Below are 18,900 nucleotides of genomic sequence, written 5' to 3'. Positions count from 1 at the left end.
GTTAATGTGTTAAAGAGTTTTAAAAAACTTAAAAATAGAAATTCCATCTGAGCAGTTATATCTCTTCTGGGTATCTTCCTGGAATAGTTAAAGACATCTGTAATGGTTTATATTGAGATGTCCCCGCATGTATTCATAGTGGGGCTTTGGGGAGGTGGTTGGATCATAGATGGGTGATACTCATACATTTAGTCCACTGATTAATTTATAGCTAACTGTGATGTTGGGAGGGGAAGCCTGGTGGAGGAGGTGCGTGACTGTGGGCATATCTTTCTCCCTTCTCCCCTGATCTCTATCTGCTTTCTACTGCCATGCCATGAGCTCTTTCTCTTCTATCATGCAGCCCTGCCTTGGAGCCAGCCAACTATGGACTGAAACCTCCACAAATTTTGAGGCAAATAAACCTTTCCTCATTTAACTTGTGGGTGTTGGGCATTGTGTCTCAACGATGAGAAAGTAACTAAGATAACATCATATTACAATGATACATGCATATGCATGTTGTAAAACTCATAATAGCTAAATCTTGGAAGTGGCCTATGTGTTTATCAACAGATGAATGAATAAAGAAAGCATGGTATGTATATACAGTGGAGTACTACTCAGCCACAAAGATGCAAAAATTTAGTAGTAAAGAAGGAGAAATTTAATCATTTGTTGAAAAATGGACGCACATTGAGTCCATGATGCTAAGTGAACCAGATCAGAACCAGAAGGTTAAATATCACAAGGTTTCTTTTATTTGATAAACCCAAAGTATAAATAATTTAAAGAGCAGAAGAAAAGAAAGATGATAGGAAACAGGGAGATAGAATTTGTGGAGATGAGAATGGGATCTGATAATGGAGGAGATGGGATGGTGAGGATGAGAAGGGGAAGTAAAAATGCACTATTTATATGTGCCACCATCCTACAATGAATATATCCATTATGTTTTGCAAACATTTACTTATAAAAAATTAAAAGTAATAAGCAATTCAGCCTTTCAGACAGTAATACTTTAATCAGACTGTGTCTGTGCCACTCTGAATAGTGAGAAGCACATAGTTCTAAAGGTAGGAGACTGGCTTTTCTTCCAGACCTGGGCAGTAACAAGTTGAGTAGTTTGTGACAAATCACTCACTCTTTCAGCTTCAGTTTCTATAGCTGCAAAACATAGAAGTGAGATGCATAGTTAAGTTCCCAGCATGTAGATTTTGGACTACAATGGGTGGAGTAGATTCATAAAGTGTCTTATTCATCTTGGTCCAAATAATTGACTAGATGGAATAAAATGTCTTCATCCATATATATCTCATTCTTCAAGCATATTTGGATGGCATTTGATGGAAAAAATGCAAACTGATTTAAAAGTACTTTGACTTTTTACTAATAGTGCAAGTACTGGCTGATTGGAGCTCCACTGTGAATTTCATTCTCATTAGTAACATGTCTTCTAACTCTTCTTAGGTGGGAAGCCTCCAGCTTAATGATCTCCTTCTAAGGTTCTAGTCATCTTTGAGACTTAATGAGGACATGATGTAATAAATTGGTCAGCCAGCCTGGCCACTGGTGGTTTTAGAAGCACTGAGAAGCCAGTTGGCTCAGATAGCTCTACCCAAAGGGGTTCACCGACTTTACTCTGCTCCAGGCCCTGACTGTGGTCCTCTCTCTACTTGATCATGCTGCTGATGGCTCAGAAGGTGGCATAGTGATAGATGGGGTGATGCACATGGTGAATGTTTAAGTAAAAATAAAAATTATCAAAGTAAAAGACACATTGCCATTAACTCCCTTCAAAATATTCTCCCTTTCTTTGACTATGGGTATCCCATTGTTTTTTTTTAAATTCATTAATTTTATTGGTACATTGTAAGTATACAATATGATGACATTCATCACTGGGAATTTGAATCTTTACATGACGTATCTTAGTTCTTATATTTTTTTCCCCATTCCCCTGACTTCCATTCACCCCCTCCACCCTTCCCTATTTACAAAGAATCTGTTTCTGTTTTTTCCTTTTCTCATATTTATTCCTTTCCCTTTCCTTTCCCCTACCGCCCTCCCCCCCCTTTGGACCTTTTCTTCCTATTTCACATTATCTGTTATACATTTTGATCCTTATTTATACTTTCAGTTTCTTACACCAGAGAAACTATTTGGTATTTACATATGTGTGTCCTATTTATTTCACTTCAGAGTATGGCCTCAATGTGCATCCATTTAGCTATAAATGCCTCTAGTTTCTCATTCTTTATGGCTGAGTGGTACTCCATTTTATAGAAAAACCACATCTTCTTTATCCAGTGTCCAGTTGATGGGCAATTGGGCTGTTTCCAAGTTTTAGCTATTACAAACTGTGCCACAATAAACATGGGTACACATATATCTCTGTGGTATGATTCTTTAAATTCTTTTGGCAAGATATCCAGCAGGGGAATAGCTGGGTCAAATGGGACCTCTAGTCCTAGTTGTTTAAGGTATCTCCATACTGATTTCCACAATGGTTGCACCAGTCTGCATTCCCGCCAACAATGGAGAAGGGTTCCTTTCTCCCCACAGCCCTGCCAGCATTTGTTGATTTCATAATAGCAGCCATTCTTTCTTGGAAGTAGAATCTCAGTGTTGTTTTCATTTTCATCTCTTGAATGTTGGTCATTTTTTCATATGTTTATTTGCTATTTCTACTTCTTTGCCTATTCATTTCAGATGCCCATTTTTGGAGTGAGTCTTTAAATTTGGGAGGTCTGATTTTTTAAAAGTTTTTTTTATATATTCTAGATAGTAGACCTTTGTCTGAGGAACAGCTACTAAAATGTTTTCTGATATTTCAGGTTGTCTCTTCATGCTGTTGGTGGTTTCTCCTGTTGTGCAGAAGCTTTTTAATAAGATAAGATCTCAGTTGTTGATTCTTTGTGCTAGTTCACATGAGACTGAAGTTTTGTTCCTGAAATCTTTTTCTACACCAATGTCTTTAAGAGTTCTACCTAATCTCTCTTCCAGCCAATTTAGTGTTTCTATTTTAATATTTAGATCTTTAATCTATTTAGATTTTAGTTTAGTGTATGGTGAGAGATATAGGTCTAGTTTTGATCTTTGGCAAGTTGAAACCCAATTTTTCCAGCACCATTTATTTTTTATTTATTTATTTTTTGGTACCAGGGATTGAACTCGGTTCCTTGTGCTTGTGCAGCAGGCCGTGAAACCACTGAGCTAAATCCCCTGCCAAACACCATTTATTAAAGAGTCTGTCTTTCCTCCAGTTAGGGTGTTTGGCTCCTTTGTCGAAGATGAGGTGGCTGCGTGTGTCTGGAGTTGTTTCTGCATGTTCGAATCTGTTCCACTGGTCCTCAGGTGTGTTCCTTTTCCAGTACCATGCTGTTTTTATCACAGAAGCTTTGTAGTATAGTTTCAAGTTGGGGATTGTGATAACCCTTACCTTTCTTGTTGCCTAGAATTGCTTTTGCCATTCTAGGTCTCTTCTTGTTCCAAATGAATTTTTGAATTGTTTTCTCAAGTTCTGTAAAGTATGCTGTTGGAATTTCAATTGGGATTGAACTGAATCTATATAGCAGTTTTGAAAGCATGGCCATTTTTACTATATTGGTTTTTCCTATCCAGGAGCAAGGAATGTCTTTCCCTTTTCTGATATCCTCTTCATCACTCTTTTCAAAGTGCTGTAATTTTCAGAGTACAGGTCTTTGATTTCTTTCATTAGATTGATTCCTAGGTATTTTATTTTTTTGGATGCTAATTTTTGAAATATCTATATATTCACTGTATTGTTGGACCACACCTCATATTTGAAGCTCAGGCTCCCAAGAAGTAGAGCTAGACTCTGTTTGTCCTATTATATGCTAGCCTGGAAACCCTCAGGAACATCTTAAAAAGATGGTAAATTAGGGTAAAACAACAAAATCCTTGTGAGGACCAGCATGCAGTCTACATGCTGCTAATGCCTAATTATATTAACAGCAACGTATCTGCGCGCGCATGCGCGCGCGCACACACACACACACACACACACACACACACTGTGTCCTCGTTTACTGGATTCACTTCATAAGTGGCATTTACAAATTCTTTGAGTTCTACAAGTTTTTTGTAACCAATTTCCTTTGCAAACCTGTGAATTATATTTTATTTATTTATAATGTGTGTCTGAGAAGTTGGTAGATTTCACTATTGCCTAAAGAAGATGCAGACTTCCTATATTTCCAGCTTATCCTAGCCCACCTGCCCTTAGCAAGTCTCCTGACTTGGTAATGGAGATGCTGGTGACCCAGGCATCTGGTGGCATCACTAGAACAGTTTCATCCCAGAGAAGTGATTATGACCTCAGCATCAACAGTGGAGAATATATATGGGGCAGCTGCAGAAAGGCAGGAGAGGAAAGGCTGGTTAGCCACAGGCAGGTGTGAAGTTTTAAAATTTTTTTGAGACAGAATCTCACTACATTGCTGAGTTTCCCAGGCTGGGCTTGAACTTGAGATCTGCAATCCTCCTGCCTAGGCCTTTCAGAGTACTGGGATCACATGAGCGTGCCACCATGCCTGGCCAAGTGCAGAATATTGTACTATGGGGACTTGGAGCTTGCTTGTGAGCAGCTTGGGTTCATTTGTGAACCTTTTGTGGCAGCATCTCCCTGCCCCTCATTGTGTCCAGTGATCAGATCTCCAGTACTCACATCTGTCAGTTCAGACTGCATTTCCAGTCGGTGAGAATCCAAAAGGAGATCACAGATGGCTTGATGTTTTGGTGACTCTTCATGCCCTTTTCTCTCCATTGTGGACAGAGAAGAAAGTGAGTGTTTGAAAACTAGCAGGGCTGTGGTGTTGTCTCTGAGGATGTGGATGTGGGCTCCCTCCCATCTATGTCTGTTCAAGCGGCATGTCTTTCCCTTCCCACATCCTTTGGCAGAGCCCTGGGCGCTTTCCTGCATGGGCACACACACACCTTTTGTAGACTATTATTATGTGTGAAAATCATCGGAGCCTGTCCTCTTTCCAGGGCAGGCGTTTCTAAAGGGTAGGCACAGGTGTCTTGTTTTTGTTTTAGAAGGTACCTGGAAAAATGTGATAGTTTTGGTAAACTAACTGAAGAAATCAATATTGAATACAATATGGTATTTTCTTCCCAAAAGTACATTTTCTTTTGGTACTGGGGATTGAACTCTGGACCTTGTGCTTGCGAGGGAGGCGTGGTGCCACTGAGCTAAATCCCCAGCCCCCTAAAAGTACATTTCTGTATGGCCTATCATCTCAACTTTTAAACATACAAGTGTGAAAGCTTTCCTGAGTTAGATCTGGTAGTGACTAATGCTGTAATATTCTAGAATATTACATAGTAATGCTCAACACAGTAACTTCTTTATTCCACAGTGATGAATACTTAGATGGCTTCAACTTCTTATTATCACAAAACAGAGATAAACCCAAACAACAATAACAAAGTATAGGTGATCATTTGTGTTAGTCATTTTCCTGTTCCTATCACAGAATACCCAATACCTGAAACTTAAAGGAGAGATTTAGTTTGGCTCATGGTTTCAAAGGGTTAGTCTGTTGTTGGTGGCTATAAGGCAGAAGAGGCATGGGGGAAAGGCATGAGAGAAGAAAGCTGCTCACCCCACAGCAGCCAGGAATCAGAAAGAGCAGGGAGGAGTCAGGAAGGAGACATATCCTCCAAAGGCATACCTCCAATGACTGACTTCCTCTAACCGAGCCCCACCTTCTAATAGCACATTGAGCTATGAACCAATCAATGGATTAATTCACTGGTCAGTATAGCACCCCCATGATCCATTCACTTCCAAAGCCCCACTCTGAACATCTGAGACTTTTGGAGAACATTTTAGATCTAACCCATAACATCGTTCACGTCCACGTTCCTGTGTGGACCTATTCACAAATTTTCCTGAAATGTATAGGTGGGAGGCATTTCTGAGTCCTAGGGAGGATGCATATTTAGTGTTATAAAACAACAGACACGCGACTGTAGTGGCCATTACATTTTATAGTCCCAAAAGCTGTGTGCAAGATGTCTTCTTTGAAACAAAGAACTTTTAGGACAAATATTTTGGAAAATAATTTCTGTTCTTCAGTGAGTTTTAAGGTCACAACTCAGTGATTAGCATATCAGGTTAGGGACCTAAGTGCTAGATAAGTACTTCCTTTGTCTTTTAGAGAATTCTTTAAAACAGTAGGATCCAAGCATCCTACATATATACTAGGCATAACATTTTAATTTTGTAGTATTTGCTTAAGAAAACCTGATGCTAAGTACATGAATGGCGTTAGAAACGTGAGGGTCAGCTTTGGTGAGAGTGCCTCGTGCCCCCTTGGCTTGGGAAGCCCTCCTGACAGACCAGGTTGATGGGCCGCGGTCTTGGCGCCCGCTTCCCTGCACAGGTACAGTTCATTTCAAGGTTGATTCCTGGCCGGGAAGTTCTTAGCCTAAATTATTTTCATTATTTCCCGGGTCTCAGTCCATTAGCCAACTTGGTCAAAAGGCCAGGAAGAGAAATGGCATTCTGGAAATATTATTAGCATTTTGTGGTGAATGCTAACTACTGTACATTTACAGCTGATTAAGTTTTGTTCTCTCTATTTTATTATGGATTATGACAGGGATTTTGAGACTGAGTTTTGTTAAATAATAAATAGAACCAGCAAGGTCATTTTCTTACCTGACCAGAGGAAAACTATGAAGCCAAAGACATGAATTAAAAAACAGGTTAAGTGTCTCTGGGGAAGGTGAGATTCAAGTTTTCCATAGCTGCTCAAGCATATGTTTGCAGTGAAATGTGACTATAACCAATTATTTATTACCAGTGATATATTTCTTTCCATCCAAATTTGTTTAAGGTTTGGCTTGAAGCAGAGGTCTCAGCTTGGCCCACAGGTAATTTAGGCCTATGAAAGTGTTTTGTTTGGCTTGGATTATGTTTATGATTATGTTTAAGAACTATTTTTTGAATTGGGATCACTGCTTGAAAAATCAGTTTCACATAAAAAAAAAAAATCCAGATTTTGGGCAACATGGGTTGTTTTTTTTCTGACTGCTGGTTCTCCCCGCCCTTGCAGATGAGTATATTTTTCATTTTCTTTATCTCCACTGGGCTACTTCCCCCATTTTGGTTGACCACCTTGACCCTGCAGTATAAGTGACTGAGTTTGAGAGCTTCGATTATAGATAAAAATAACTGGAAGATTTTATTTCAAGATTTACGTGTCTTTGTCAACTTTCTAGCAAAATAGTTAAGAGGTTGGGCTCTGGGATCAAACTTGCTGGAAATTAAGCACTGGTTCTGTGCTGGCTAGCTGTGTGACTTATGAAGGTTACTTAAGGGCTGGGGATTTAGCTCAGTGCTTTCGCCGCCTGCTGCGCAAGCGCAAGGACCCCAGTTCGATCCGAGGTACCAAAAACAAAACAACAAGGTTGCTTAATCTCTCTGAACACTGATTTCTTCAGTTACATGGGGACAGCAGTTATGCCTGCCTACAGTGTTTGCTATGAGGATTCTACTGGCATCTTAGTGGATGTGTATCCATTAAACACAGGCACACACAAAACACATATCACTTAGAATATGTGCTAACCCATTATGTTAGGTTGAAGAATTTTCAATTGGTTGAACAACAACAAAAAATTTAGTTGCTAAACAAAAGGATAATTTCTCCTTTTTGCCTCAGCTGAAAAAGTCAAGTAACATTTTTGTTTCACATAGGTGTTCATTAAAATAGCAAGTTCTTATAGTATTGTTAATCACTACTTTAGCATTAATAATAACAAAAGAGAAATTCTAGAAGCTGATAGACCCTGTCCTATTCTTAATACCCTTCAGAGCAGGGAGAGATGTGGTCCTCTGTGTGTATAAAGGATGCCTGGAACTTCCTCGGAGCATTTTGCTCCTGTGTGCATGCCCTCTTCCATATGAATCAGGTCACTTAGAGTGATGATCCCATGTGCAGCTGGGGAGATGGAGGCACTATCATCTCCACCGATAACATGCACTGGATCTGGTGCCTCCCAGAGGGGAGGAAAAGCAGAACACTCTCATCGGAGGCAGTGTCTCAATCAGGGTATTGTTCGGGGAGCAGGTGGAGAATCAGGTGTCATTAAAAGATTGGATGACGGGATGATGGAGATAAATTGTCTTGCCCTAGTCCTTACAGCCATTCTTAACTAGAATCAGCACTTCATATATCACAGTTCTTCAGCTAATGTGACTTTCTCCGCCCTCTCTGTTCTTCTTTTAAAGAATGTTAGGCTCCAAAGCTATTTAGTGCTGACACAAAATACTGTTTCTGAGGGGTCTTGATCTCAGAAGCTGTAACAATCAAGGAAAACTAATAACATTTAACTATAGCATGTGTGTGTTTTAGGTCTCACAATGTATTTCTATGTAACTTTTAGGTTATGATAAATTAGTAAAGTAATTATAGTTATTAAAAGTGACTTTTAAATTTCAGTCATTCAAAATGATTCTGATGGCAATTAAGAATATTATTGGAGTGATTGAAACTTGCCAGGCATGGGTCCTCATTAGCTGACATCTTACCTTGTTTCTAGCTTTCTCTCTCTTCACATTAGCTCCATACCTAGGAGACAGTCATTGTTTTTCCATGTTTGTAATGTTCTAGGTAGGCTTTATTTGTCTAGTGAATCTGTGACATTCCTTTGATAGGAGGGACTGTTGTGCTTTAGGCTGGTGGTACTCTTTGACATTAGTACCACCATATAGCTTTGTGTCTTCAGAAATTGCTATGTAGTAATGTTTAGAGAGTTTGGACCCATTGGTAAAAATAAATGACTGCTATTATGAAAGGAGATCTAATTTCTAATTTCTCCTTAAACATATAATGATAAGAAATGCTCATAAAATTTAAATTTAATTCATGAAGAATGTTACTAACATGGGATGAGGTTAATTAGTAATTATTAGTATAATGTTATTAGCAAGCACTGGGGTCAATTCTGTACCTTACCTGTTAACCTGTTTGACTGCTCCCTGATCCTGGAGGTCTGTTTTGTTATCTACAGCTCCCTCAAGGTCCCTCAGCCAGCAGGTGGGGGAGCTGATGTTCCAGCTGCCTCAGTTTCCCTCCAGAGCTCATTTTCTTCCCCTCCATGCCACAGCACTTCCCTGGCAGTTTTGGTTTGTTTTTGTCCATGCTTCCTGCCAGCATCTCCCTAGATATGAGTGAAGCATATGTATTGTTACTATTCTATTCATAGGAGTGTGGGAATTCTGACTTGGGTTGGATGCCTCTCTCTGTAATGGTTTCTCCTAGAAGTAAAAGCAGAACCTGTAGTGCATGTTTTCCAGCTTGGTGTGTTCTTGCTTCAGTACCATTCTTACTAGGGTTAAAGACTATGTGAGGGTGAGGGTTATTGCTACATATGCTAAACATACAGAGCTGATTTTACCAAAAGGCTGTCTGATAGGTTGAAAATATAGCTTAAGGGCTGGGAGTGTAGCTTAGTGACAGACTTGACCTTACCTTAGTAACTTACTTTACCTTAGTACCTTAGACAGTACCTTATCTTAGGTAGCTTGTCTAGCATGTGTGAGACCTGAATTCAATCCTCAGTACCCTTCTCCCGAGAGAAAAGATTATAACTCAGGAAAATGTTGCCCAAATATAGGTTAAGAGAAGTTTCTGGAAGACTCTGAAAGTCTGTCAGGTAAGGTAGGCATTTCGAGGCACTTTTAATCTTTAGGGAATGATATTGCATGAAGCTACCCCAGTGGCTTGTTTTATTCCTTTGTGCTATATTAGACATTGCCTCTCAGAATTACCCTGTGTTTTATTCATTAAAGCATGACACAAGTTATTATAAAACTTTATTTTAAAATGTTAAAAAAGACAGATGAAGTCGCCTCAAATTTCTCAGTCTTCCCCTCCCACTCTGCTCCTATTCAGCTTTCTCCTCAAGAGTAAATACTGCCCTCTCTCTGAGGTATTAATCAGGTAGGATTATTTCATCTGCATGGTATCACGCAAGAAGCCTAGTCAGGTCAGTCTATTTTTCCTCAGAAGAAGTCTTGGGGGGAATAAGGCAGAGGTAGTTCAACCATTCAGAAATTCTACTGTTTCTGCCTCACTTTCTTAGTTTTAAATTTCTGTTTCACCTGCTGGCAAGATGGCTGCTCGTTCTAGATGTCATGTCTTTATTCCAGGTAGAAAAGACAGGAAAGAGCAAAGGGAAACAGATACATGGCAGGTGAGTCTGGCCCTTTTTTTGTCAGGAAAATAATAGCTCTGGGGAAGCCATGCCTACTGAAGTCTGCTTCTGTTCATTGGTCAAAACAGGGCCACCTAACCAATTTGGACAAAAATTTTTCTGGGAATAAGAAAGATGGGGAGAAGGAATATCAGGTAAGCGTTTAATCAGAATCTGTTTTCTAGTCTTTCTTCATGACTGTATGTATGTATGCATAGAATACTCTCTTTTTGTCATTTAATATAAAGAACGTCTACTCTAGATGATACTTGGCAATTTATTTCTCTTTTGTCAGTTTTCCTTAGTTATGTTTCATGGGTATACATGTTTGTCAGTTTTGTTCTTTTTAGTTACTCCATATTATTCCATAATAAGTGTGTACTGCACTGAGCTTAGCCTTTTTTTCTTGGTACATTTGACTTAGGTTGTACTGTATTTTACTCTTATGTGGAATGCTTGAATGCACCCTCTTGTAACATTTATCCAGTTAAATAAGAAGCTGATTTTCAGAGACGTGCCATACTCTGTGAGCAATTTGCTGGGTTTCATTTTAGAAATCCAGTTTCCTTCACATTATGTCTGGAGTACAAAAATACATCAAGTTGTTGCTATCACATACCAAAACTTTTCTGATTTTAACCATGTTGCGTAGAAATCAATCTAGATTATGTTGGACTGTTGCCTTTTTCAGTAAAGTAGAAGATACAGAAAATAATTGAACTCTTTGGGGTTGGCTACTTTAGAAACATTGAATTTTGAGTTTTGTAGCAGTGCCAAGCATGGTTCTGTTGTGACTTCAGTTTTGCTCTTTCCTACTTAACTTTCATAGAGTCATTTGTTATTTATCATTTACTTATCATTGTCAGTGTTTGGGCCCCTCCAGCCACTGTTCCCTGTTAGAATTGCCATTGTGCTGTGGGTTTGGGATCAAAGTGTTAGACTTGTATGTTAGGTGAGAGTGAACTGGTGTATGTCCACAAGTGAAATGCAGAGGTTTTGTGTGAAGAAGTTACAATTGATTCTCAGAGAGCTCAGTGGAATGCTGCTTGGTCCTTTTTTCAACACTGTGTTCCAGAAGCTTAAGGTTATTAAGTGGACTTCTGTGAAGGTGGAATTGTTGGTCAACTTTCTTTGAAAGTTAGGAAAAGAAAGAAACACACACACACACACACACACTGTGCATAAAAACCAAACTAGAGAGAATAACGTATTAGTGGATGCTTGGTGATAGTTTTGGGTTTTTCCCCCTAAAGTGAGGTAAATGAGAGGCTAAAATCATCTGTACAGTTGGTGAGGCTTTAATGCTAAATTTGCTCTTTCTCCTAGGAGTACTCTGTGTGAGTCCTGGAATCCGGAGGTCTGACCCCTACCCACAGGGAGCTCTGACAACTGTCAGAGTAACCAGCTACAGCTCCTGACAATGGGAAAAACTCTGTCAGTTTGGGACCCTTTAGGCTTCTCATGGTCTGCAGTAAAGTCATTAGTCATATGCAGTCCTCCAAAGCCCTGTCCCTCCTGTTCCCTGGCTACACCCTTGACATCATCACCTGCCACTCTCATTCCTGGTCACTCTTTGGGCCACATTGGCCTCCTTGCTGTTGCTCAGAGAACATCCTCATCTCAGGGCTGCTTTCCTCTGCCCAGGGCAGCATTTCTGCCTGCAACTCTCCTATTTCATGGAGACCTTTGCTTACATGTCTCTCTAGGCATCACCTTGCCTGCCATATCACTTTCTCTTCTCATGCATTACTTTATAATTCTTTATCCAATGTCATAATTATCTGACAGTTTATTTATCTATTGTCTTGTGCTTCACCTTGCAGTAATTTTTATAGTTCTCCTGAATAATAGCTAGCACACGGTAGACAGTAAACATTTGTAACATCAGTGTGAGATAGACATGTGCCTTATTTATTTCTGTATTCCCAGAGTTCAAGAATATGCTTAGTAACAATAAAACAATGAAATGATATCACTTAAGGTTGATTGAGACTTGTTATGCTCTAGGCTCTGTTCCAAGTTCATTGCAAGTATTAATTTACTTAACAACCTTTGATGTATAGGTCCTGTTACTTTCTCTATGTGTAGCAGTGAAGAAACTGAGGCGTGATGATTGAGCAGCCAGCCCAAAGTCCTGCAGGTACAATGTGCCACCCTCCTGGGCAATCTTCTGTGCTCTTGAATACCATACCCTCTCATCTTTGCCTCTGGTAAGCAGGCAATAAATATTTGTTGCATCAAAATAAATAGTTAACAAAGGGATAGAGACTGGGGGAAAAGGCAGAAGGGTGCTAATTTTGTTGTGTAAATGAAAAGCAGGATAGGAATTAGGAATAGAAGTAATCTAGAGAAGGTAGGGGCTCAACCCTTTTTCCTCCCAGCCCTACCTCAAAGGAAAGATGGCATTTACATGGGGTTCATGAAGATGACTCTTCTAGTAGGCAGAGTGGAGAAAAAGTGGGGCATCCCAGAAAAGAGTAATAAAACATGATAATCATGCATTTAAAATATTCAAATAGATGGAAAGAGTGGAAGGAAGATGGATATAATCGAGTTAGACTATTTCTGTATTCAAAACACAAGAGACTCATGCCTGTTAACACTTGAAGATGTATTTTTAGAACACTAGAAGGGGGAAAAGTTTTTTCCTTAATTCTGTCTTAGATAATAATAATCAAAGCTAATAGAGATATAAACATTGTGACACTCCAACATTACATCTGTTTGACACTGTAAATTAAAGTATCATTTAGTTATTCAGAAATCACTGTGCCTTGTACATTATCACCATGTTCCTACAAAAGATTCAACTGACTCACAATTGTACTTTTGCCTTTTTTGAAGAGCCCTCTGTTTTCTGTAGAAGGGAGAAGAGTTTATTAAGGAGGAGTTATTTCAGAAGACTATTGGGAAACACACAGGATTTGCAGATCCAAAAGGATTAACTAGTCTGATAGTCTGATCTTGAATATGAAACGAGGCAGGTTTTTTTTCCCCCCTTTATTCCTTTTTCTTCCCCCAGTGCTCATGAGCACCTTAAGTCTCAGTATTGCTGGTTTGTTTGCCTCTTAATAGATGGTGATGCTAAGGTGGAGGTGGTATCATTATGTCTTAAAATCTTTGTTAATGAATTTCAGTGACTAAGGATTCACGACTAGGAAATCTGAACTGCATCATGTGTATTGACTTTTCTTCCAAAGTTGAAGCTTGGCCAGTTCAATTAAAAACTTTTAAGTGGGCCTTGGGGGGACTGGTGAGTTATACTCCCTTCCCCAGTTCTGAACTGGTTGAGAATGAGCCATAGTGTCAAGTGTGAGGAGAGGGAGCGTGTCACCTTAGGCCCAGCTGAAACAGGTTGGAGGATGTGCCTTGAAGGCTGTAGCCAGGGAGGGTTGGTGTCACTTCTCCCTGTGTGCCTAGTTACTTGCAGTCTGTAGGCCTCTGCAAAGGACTAGTGCTCACTTGGCTTGGAATTGGCCAAATGCAAGTGTCCTGGGGAATGCCAGCGCCAGAACGAGAGCTGGGCTCAGTCAGTCCTTCAAACTCTTAATTCTACCAGTCACTCCTCTTCGGTTACATGACCCTGATATCAAATGGCATGGAAGTGTCATCTCCCTCCATACCAGCTCCTCCTGCTGTCCTGTGTTGGCCTTACTCAGTCTCAAGACTCAAGTTAGCACTGACTCTTCATTTCTTCCCATCTTCTTCACCTAGCAGGGGCTGACTTAATGTAGGGATTTGAAAGGAGTAGCCTTTAGCCTCATTTCTCAGAAGGCCAGGAGAGCTGTGAAGAGACACATTTCTGGAGTCCCTGCCCCTTTTTCCCAGTTGTATTTGATTAGAGTCTCTGGGTCTGAGCTCAGGAAGTCTCTTGGTCCCCTGAGAAGTAGTGGCATTTGCTCACTCTGTCCTATAGATCCAACCTCTGTTCCATGAGGTGTGATTGAAATATACAGTGAATAGTTAAATAAAATACATTATTACAGTAAAAAGCACATTGCCATGAATCTTCTTCAGAATCCTCCCCCTCACTTGGAGCACACTTTTCCCACCATCCTTGCCACTTTCTGAAGCAGTTCTGGATGCCTTCTGCTGTGTCTTTATGAGGTGTGAGAAAAAATATTGTCAATGCTGCTGCCAAGTGCCATGCGATGGAAAGGCAGGCTCATAAAAACGTTACTGTGTCCACATTCACCTTATTCACCAGATCAGGCACTGTGCAGCTTCTGGCTCTTCCCTAAAGATAAAAGACCATGAAAGATAAAAGTTTTGCATTGATTTAGGACGTGGAGACAGCACAAGAAGACACTCACAAAAGAGGACTTTCTGAAACTATTTCAGAAAGTGACCAGAATGATGGGGTAAGTGTATCCTAAGTAAGGGGGAGTCCTTTGAGGGGCATTAATAGCAATATGTCTTTTACTGGAATACATATTTAAAATTTAAGCATTCACTATATATTTTATAGTATATGAATATTATATACATAAATATATGAATATGTGTATAGGAATATCATATTATCATATTGTGTGAATATCATTATCTTCAACTTATGTGAATTTGTCAATCATACCTCAATAAATTTGGAGGAAAAAAACAATTTTGAAAGACTGAAGAATGGGGAGGGCAAGAAAGTGGATAATCCTGCCCAGGGCTGGTGAACCCTGGCAAATTCTTCCATAGTGGAGCCTTTGGAGGAGCAGAGGCTGAGTGACACAATGTGAATGAGAGCTGGGCTCGTTTTCAGTTGTTTATTGCTGTTCACTTGTTTATTGGTGTTTCAGCTTTTTATTGCCATTGCTCCTTCAAAGCTTAAAACAGCATTTATCTTGTCACAGTTGTGGGTCAGGAATTCTGGCATGCTTGGTTGGATGGTGGTTTCTCACATGGATTTCCATTGCGAGGTGGCATTCAGCTGACCCTGGGCTTCGCAGTGGCTTCAGATTTCTGTTACTTGGGTGGATCTACCGGGCAGGTGGGGCTCAGCCAGGGTTCTTTGTGTTGTCCCAGGGCCTCTTCTCCAGTGGGGGTTTGTGCTTCTTAAGGGTGGCTTAAGACCAAGAACAAGGATCCCAGGAGCCAAGAAGTGGCAGGTGTCTATTTCTTGTAGCCTGGGTCTGGAAGCTGACATGATGTCACTTCTGTGGTATTATATTATTCAGAGTTATCAGAGCCTGTTCAGATTCAAAGAGAGGGGACACAGACCTCATCTCCCAGCAAAGGAGTGTCAAAGCATTTGTGACCATCTTTAATCTGCCACAGTGAGTTACCACCTTCTAGATCAATGTTTTGGCCCAATGTAATTAAGAGATCTGGAAAGGAAATACAGAATTTTAAGCAAAAATTCTCCTAGAATAACTAAGGAAAGAAACATAATGGAAAACTATGCATGTATTATATTAATAAGCAGGAGTATTTATTGCTCCATTTCTCTGGAAGGATAGCTTATGCTAAGAGTAGGACATTTATTTAAGGGAGAAATTTTGGAGTGTTTTTATTTTTCTTCCTAGGTATTTTTTTTAAAAAAAATTTGTTATTCTCCTTTGGTGAATCATTCTATTGAATCAAGTTGGGTGAATTAATGAGGTGGAAAGGAGACAAGCAGCCTCATTCCATGCATCACTAACAGTGCAGTGCATGTTGCTACCCCAAATCAGTCATGGCTGAGGATGTGGCAGAGGACTGGGGACCATGTCTCGGGGCCAGGAGTGGTGAACTGCAGTTTCAGTTTCTCTGGTGATGACAACAGAGGTTATTGTCAGAGCCACTTATCCTGGATGTGGGAAATGTTAAAAGGGCAGAGAATATTGGGGTGGCTGGTGGAGGGAAGAATGCAATTCAGTATGCCTATCCATTTTTATTTTAATCCATGTTCAGTGTTGTTGCTACCAAGGTGAGTTGACATACCATGGGCCTCAAAAAAGCTGTATGGTAGAATGAAAAGACTACTGTTTCTGCTTTATTGATTTAAGATATCTATGTCCTGGGGGAAAGACATATAGGTCATAGGAAACTCCAGTTACATCTTGTGGCTAAAGGACCAAAAAGTAGGAGAGAAACCATGCCTTTTTATTGGTGGATACATGGCTGTCTGATTCATTTTCTCTAATCTCAGGCCTACCATTAGAGCTATGTGTGGAATAGGGCCTCAGAAAATCCTGGACAGATGAATTTTGGGTGTTCCACTTAAGAATGAGGAGACTGATTCCTGGAGATGTGGCCAGGCAGTGTAGTATGGCAGCTAATATCATAGGCACTGGGGCAAGACTTCTCATGTCCAAACCTTGGTCCTGTTATTTAATAGCTGTGAAAACTTCTCAACTATAAAATGGAGGTATAATAACACTCACTTTTAAAGCATAGTTATGAGGATTAAATGTGCATTATATAAAAAGCAAATACAGTAAGTACTACATGAGTGACATCAATTAGCTGCAGTAGAATTTCTTTTCTAATGCCATCCCCAGCATTAGTTTTTGAAATAAAGTAAGGATTTAAAATGTTTGATGAGTGAGTTCTGCATGGATTTTGCTTAACCTTTGGAGGACAAGTTCAAAGCAGGTACTGCCACATAGGTGATAAATGTTTCCAAAACATGCTGCACACCTGGGAAATTAATGTGGATTTTATGACCAAGTGATTTCACATCTTCTTGTGCTCAAATCCACTAATTTGGAACTGGTGGCCTTTGAGAAGCTCAGTTCCTCTCAGATTCCTCTGTAAATCAATTGGAGGTGACAATGCATGAATTCTGTTGGGTGGTAGTCACACATTTGTGATTTAGCTCTGGGACAAGTGGCCTTGTGCTGTCAGGGAAGAAGGTAAAAACAATGACAGACAGTTGTGAAGCCACAGAGACTTAATGCACATTAAAAGTTTGTGTGTGTGTGTGTGTGTGTGTGTGTGTGTGTTTTCCTTAAGATCACCTTCTTTTTTGACTTGAAAAGATGGCAGCACTTTCTTACTGTTGGATTTTCACACTGATTACGGTATTGTGTTGATAACAGAGGTGGGGAATGTGAGACAGGTAAGTCCAGGATTTGAAAGACACTCCACTTAAGTATTTTAGGAAATAATAGCAACAGAAATGAGGAGCAGCTATTGGTTGATCTAACCATGGCCAGGTCATCAGGCCCATGTGTGTTTGGCAGGCATGGTGCCACCCGAGGGTGAATTGTGAAGTCCCTCACCAGGAAGAGGATTGGTGCATCTAGTACATCTCCTGCAGGAAACCAGCTTTGTTGACTTGTAATTCTTCCACATGGGGAAAGGCTAGGGCTTTATTTCCCCTCCTTCATTGCCATATTGGTTGTGTGTGAATGTCATCGGCCAGCTTACATGTCTGCCAATTGAAGGAAACCAATTATGAGAATTTTTATCTCCTTGTGTTTCCTGACTACTGACCTAGGCTTACACACAGTTTTTCCAAATCCAGTAAGGGGCAAGAGCTTGCTTTCTGGCTGGGGAAGTTTTGCAGATCCAGCCCATAGTTGCCAGGGGGCTATTTCTATTTTATTATCTCCATCTTTTCTTGGGACATAAGCCTGAAGGAACATAGAACTTTCTTAGGAGATAAGCTAGTAGCATATCAGAGCTGCTAGTTGGAAACAGCCAAGGTTCAAAGGACAGTCTAAGACAGTGGTGGTGAACCTGTAGCGTGCATGTTATTTGTTTTTTTTTTAAGACAGAAGATATTAATGTATGAGATGATTCTTCTAAACTGAAAACTCAGTATTCAGGTTTAATTTCAGTTTTGGCAGTTTGTAATAAATACGTGGGTTTTGGGTTGCAGTGTAGATACTCATCTCTAAAAGATTTGCCATCACTGGTCTAAGATAACTATGCTGCTTTCTACTTGTGGCCAGCTCTTCATTTTCATGGTGAAACTAATGAAGGTCTCTCCCGTGTCTCCCCAGCCCAGCAGTGCCTATGTGACTGTTGTAGCTAATGGTCTATCCAATCTCTGGAATTTCCTGTCCGCTTTATATAGTTGCTCTCTTTAAATTTTCTCCTTCGACTGTCCTCCCAAAGACCCAGCACCTCTTTTGTAACAGACAGTGAGGACCAGTGATCTCCAAATTAACTCTGCTGATAGATTAGTGGAGGTTGGAAAGCAGAGCTTTGGGATATACCTCAGGGAAAGGAGGAGTTTAAATTTTTTTTAGGAGATAGGGAACATTTTTCAGTATAAAAAGGCTATGAATTGTATTGGGATATTAATGAAGCTTGAGTAGGTGCTGGCTTTTCTAGGACCTGTTGGAAGCATTTGCATTTGTATCATATAGTAAAATGTTCATTACCTACTTTACCTGTTAATATTTGGTGGCCTGAATTTCACTCCATCATGAATAATTTTTGTTTGTTGTTAATTTTAAAAAAAATTTCTAATGCTCCCATATGGTATTAACATTGCTCCCCAGGATGATCATTTAATGTGAATCATTCTTGCCATGTCCAAAGGAGAAGTGGTCATTTCTACATTTAGTTTAGGCCTCTATCCAAGTGTCACCTTCTGTGGTCCTGCTTTGTATGCCTTCATCAATTATCTTCACAGGACTTAATTGCTGTGTATTTTTCTATATTTATTTGCTCATTGTAAGTGTCCCTCTGTTGGAGTGTATACTCCATTAGGACTGGAACATGTTTTGTTTTTTTGAAGCCTCATCTTGCCATTACCCAAGCTAG

The 18,900-nt window shown here is 39.9% G+C and overlaps 1 protein-coding gene across 4 annotated transcripts in view; it reads left to right on the top strand.

Annotated features, from left to right (window-relative positions):
* The window catches only part of Tafa4 (TAFA chemokine like family member 4), a 256,609-nt gene that overhangs the window by 85,330 nt on the left and 152,379 nt on the right, over positions 1-18,900 (top strand). For 2 of the 4 annotated variants that reach the window (XM_087182003.1, XM_087182004.1), the window contains 3 exons: positions 10,169-10,212; positions 10,302-10,367; positions 11,539-13,835. The exons of the other annotated variants lie outside the window; for them this stretch is intronic. In XM_087182003.1, coding sequence (XP_087038129.1) covers positions 10,169-10,212; positions 10,302-10,367; positions 11,539-11,553 — 125 coding nt within the window. In that variant the 3' untranslated portion in view covers positions 11,554-13,835. Of the gene's footprint in view, positions 1-10,168; positions 10,213-10,301; positions 10,368-11,538; positions 13,836-18,900 lie in introns of those variants that run through there. 4 annotated transcript variants of the gene reach the window in all.

Source organism: Heterocephalus glaber, unplaced genomic scaffold (assembly GCF_053883595.1).
Source record: "Heterocephalus glaber isolate CG9 unplaced genomic scaffold, H.glaber_assembly_v1.0 deba00001472, whole genome shotgun sequence".
Lineage (NCBI taxonomy): Eukaryota > Metazoa > Chordata > Mammalia > Rodentia > Bathyergidae > Heterocephalus > Heterocephalus glaber.
The sequence above is the reverse complement of the archived record's forward strand: the minus strand, read 5'-3'. Positions and strand labels throughout refer to the sequence as shown.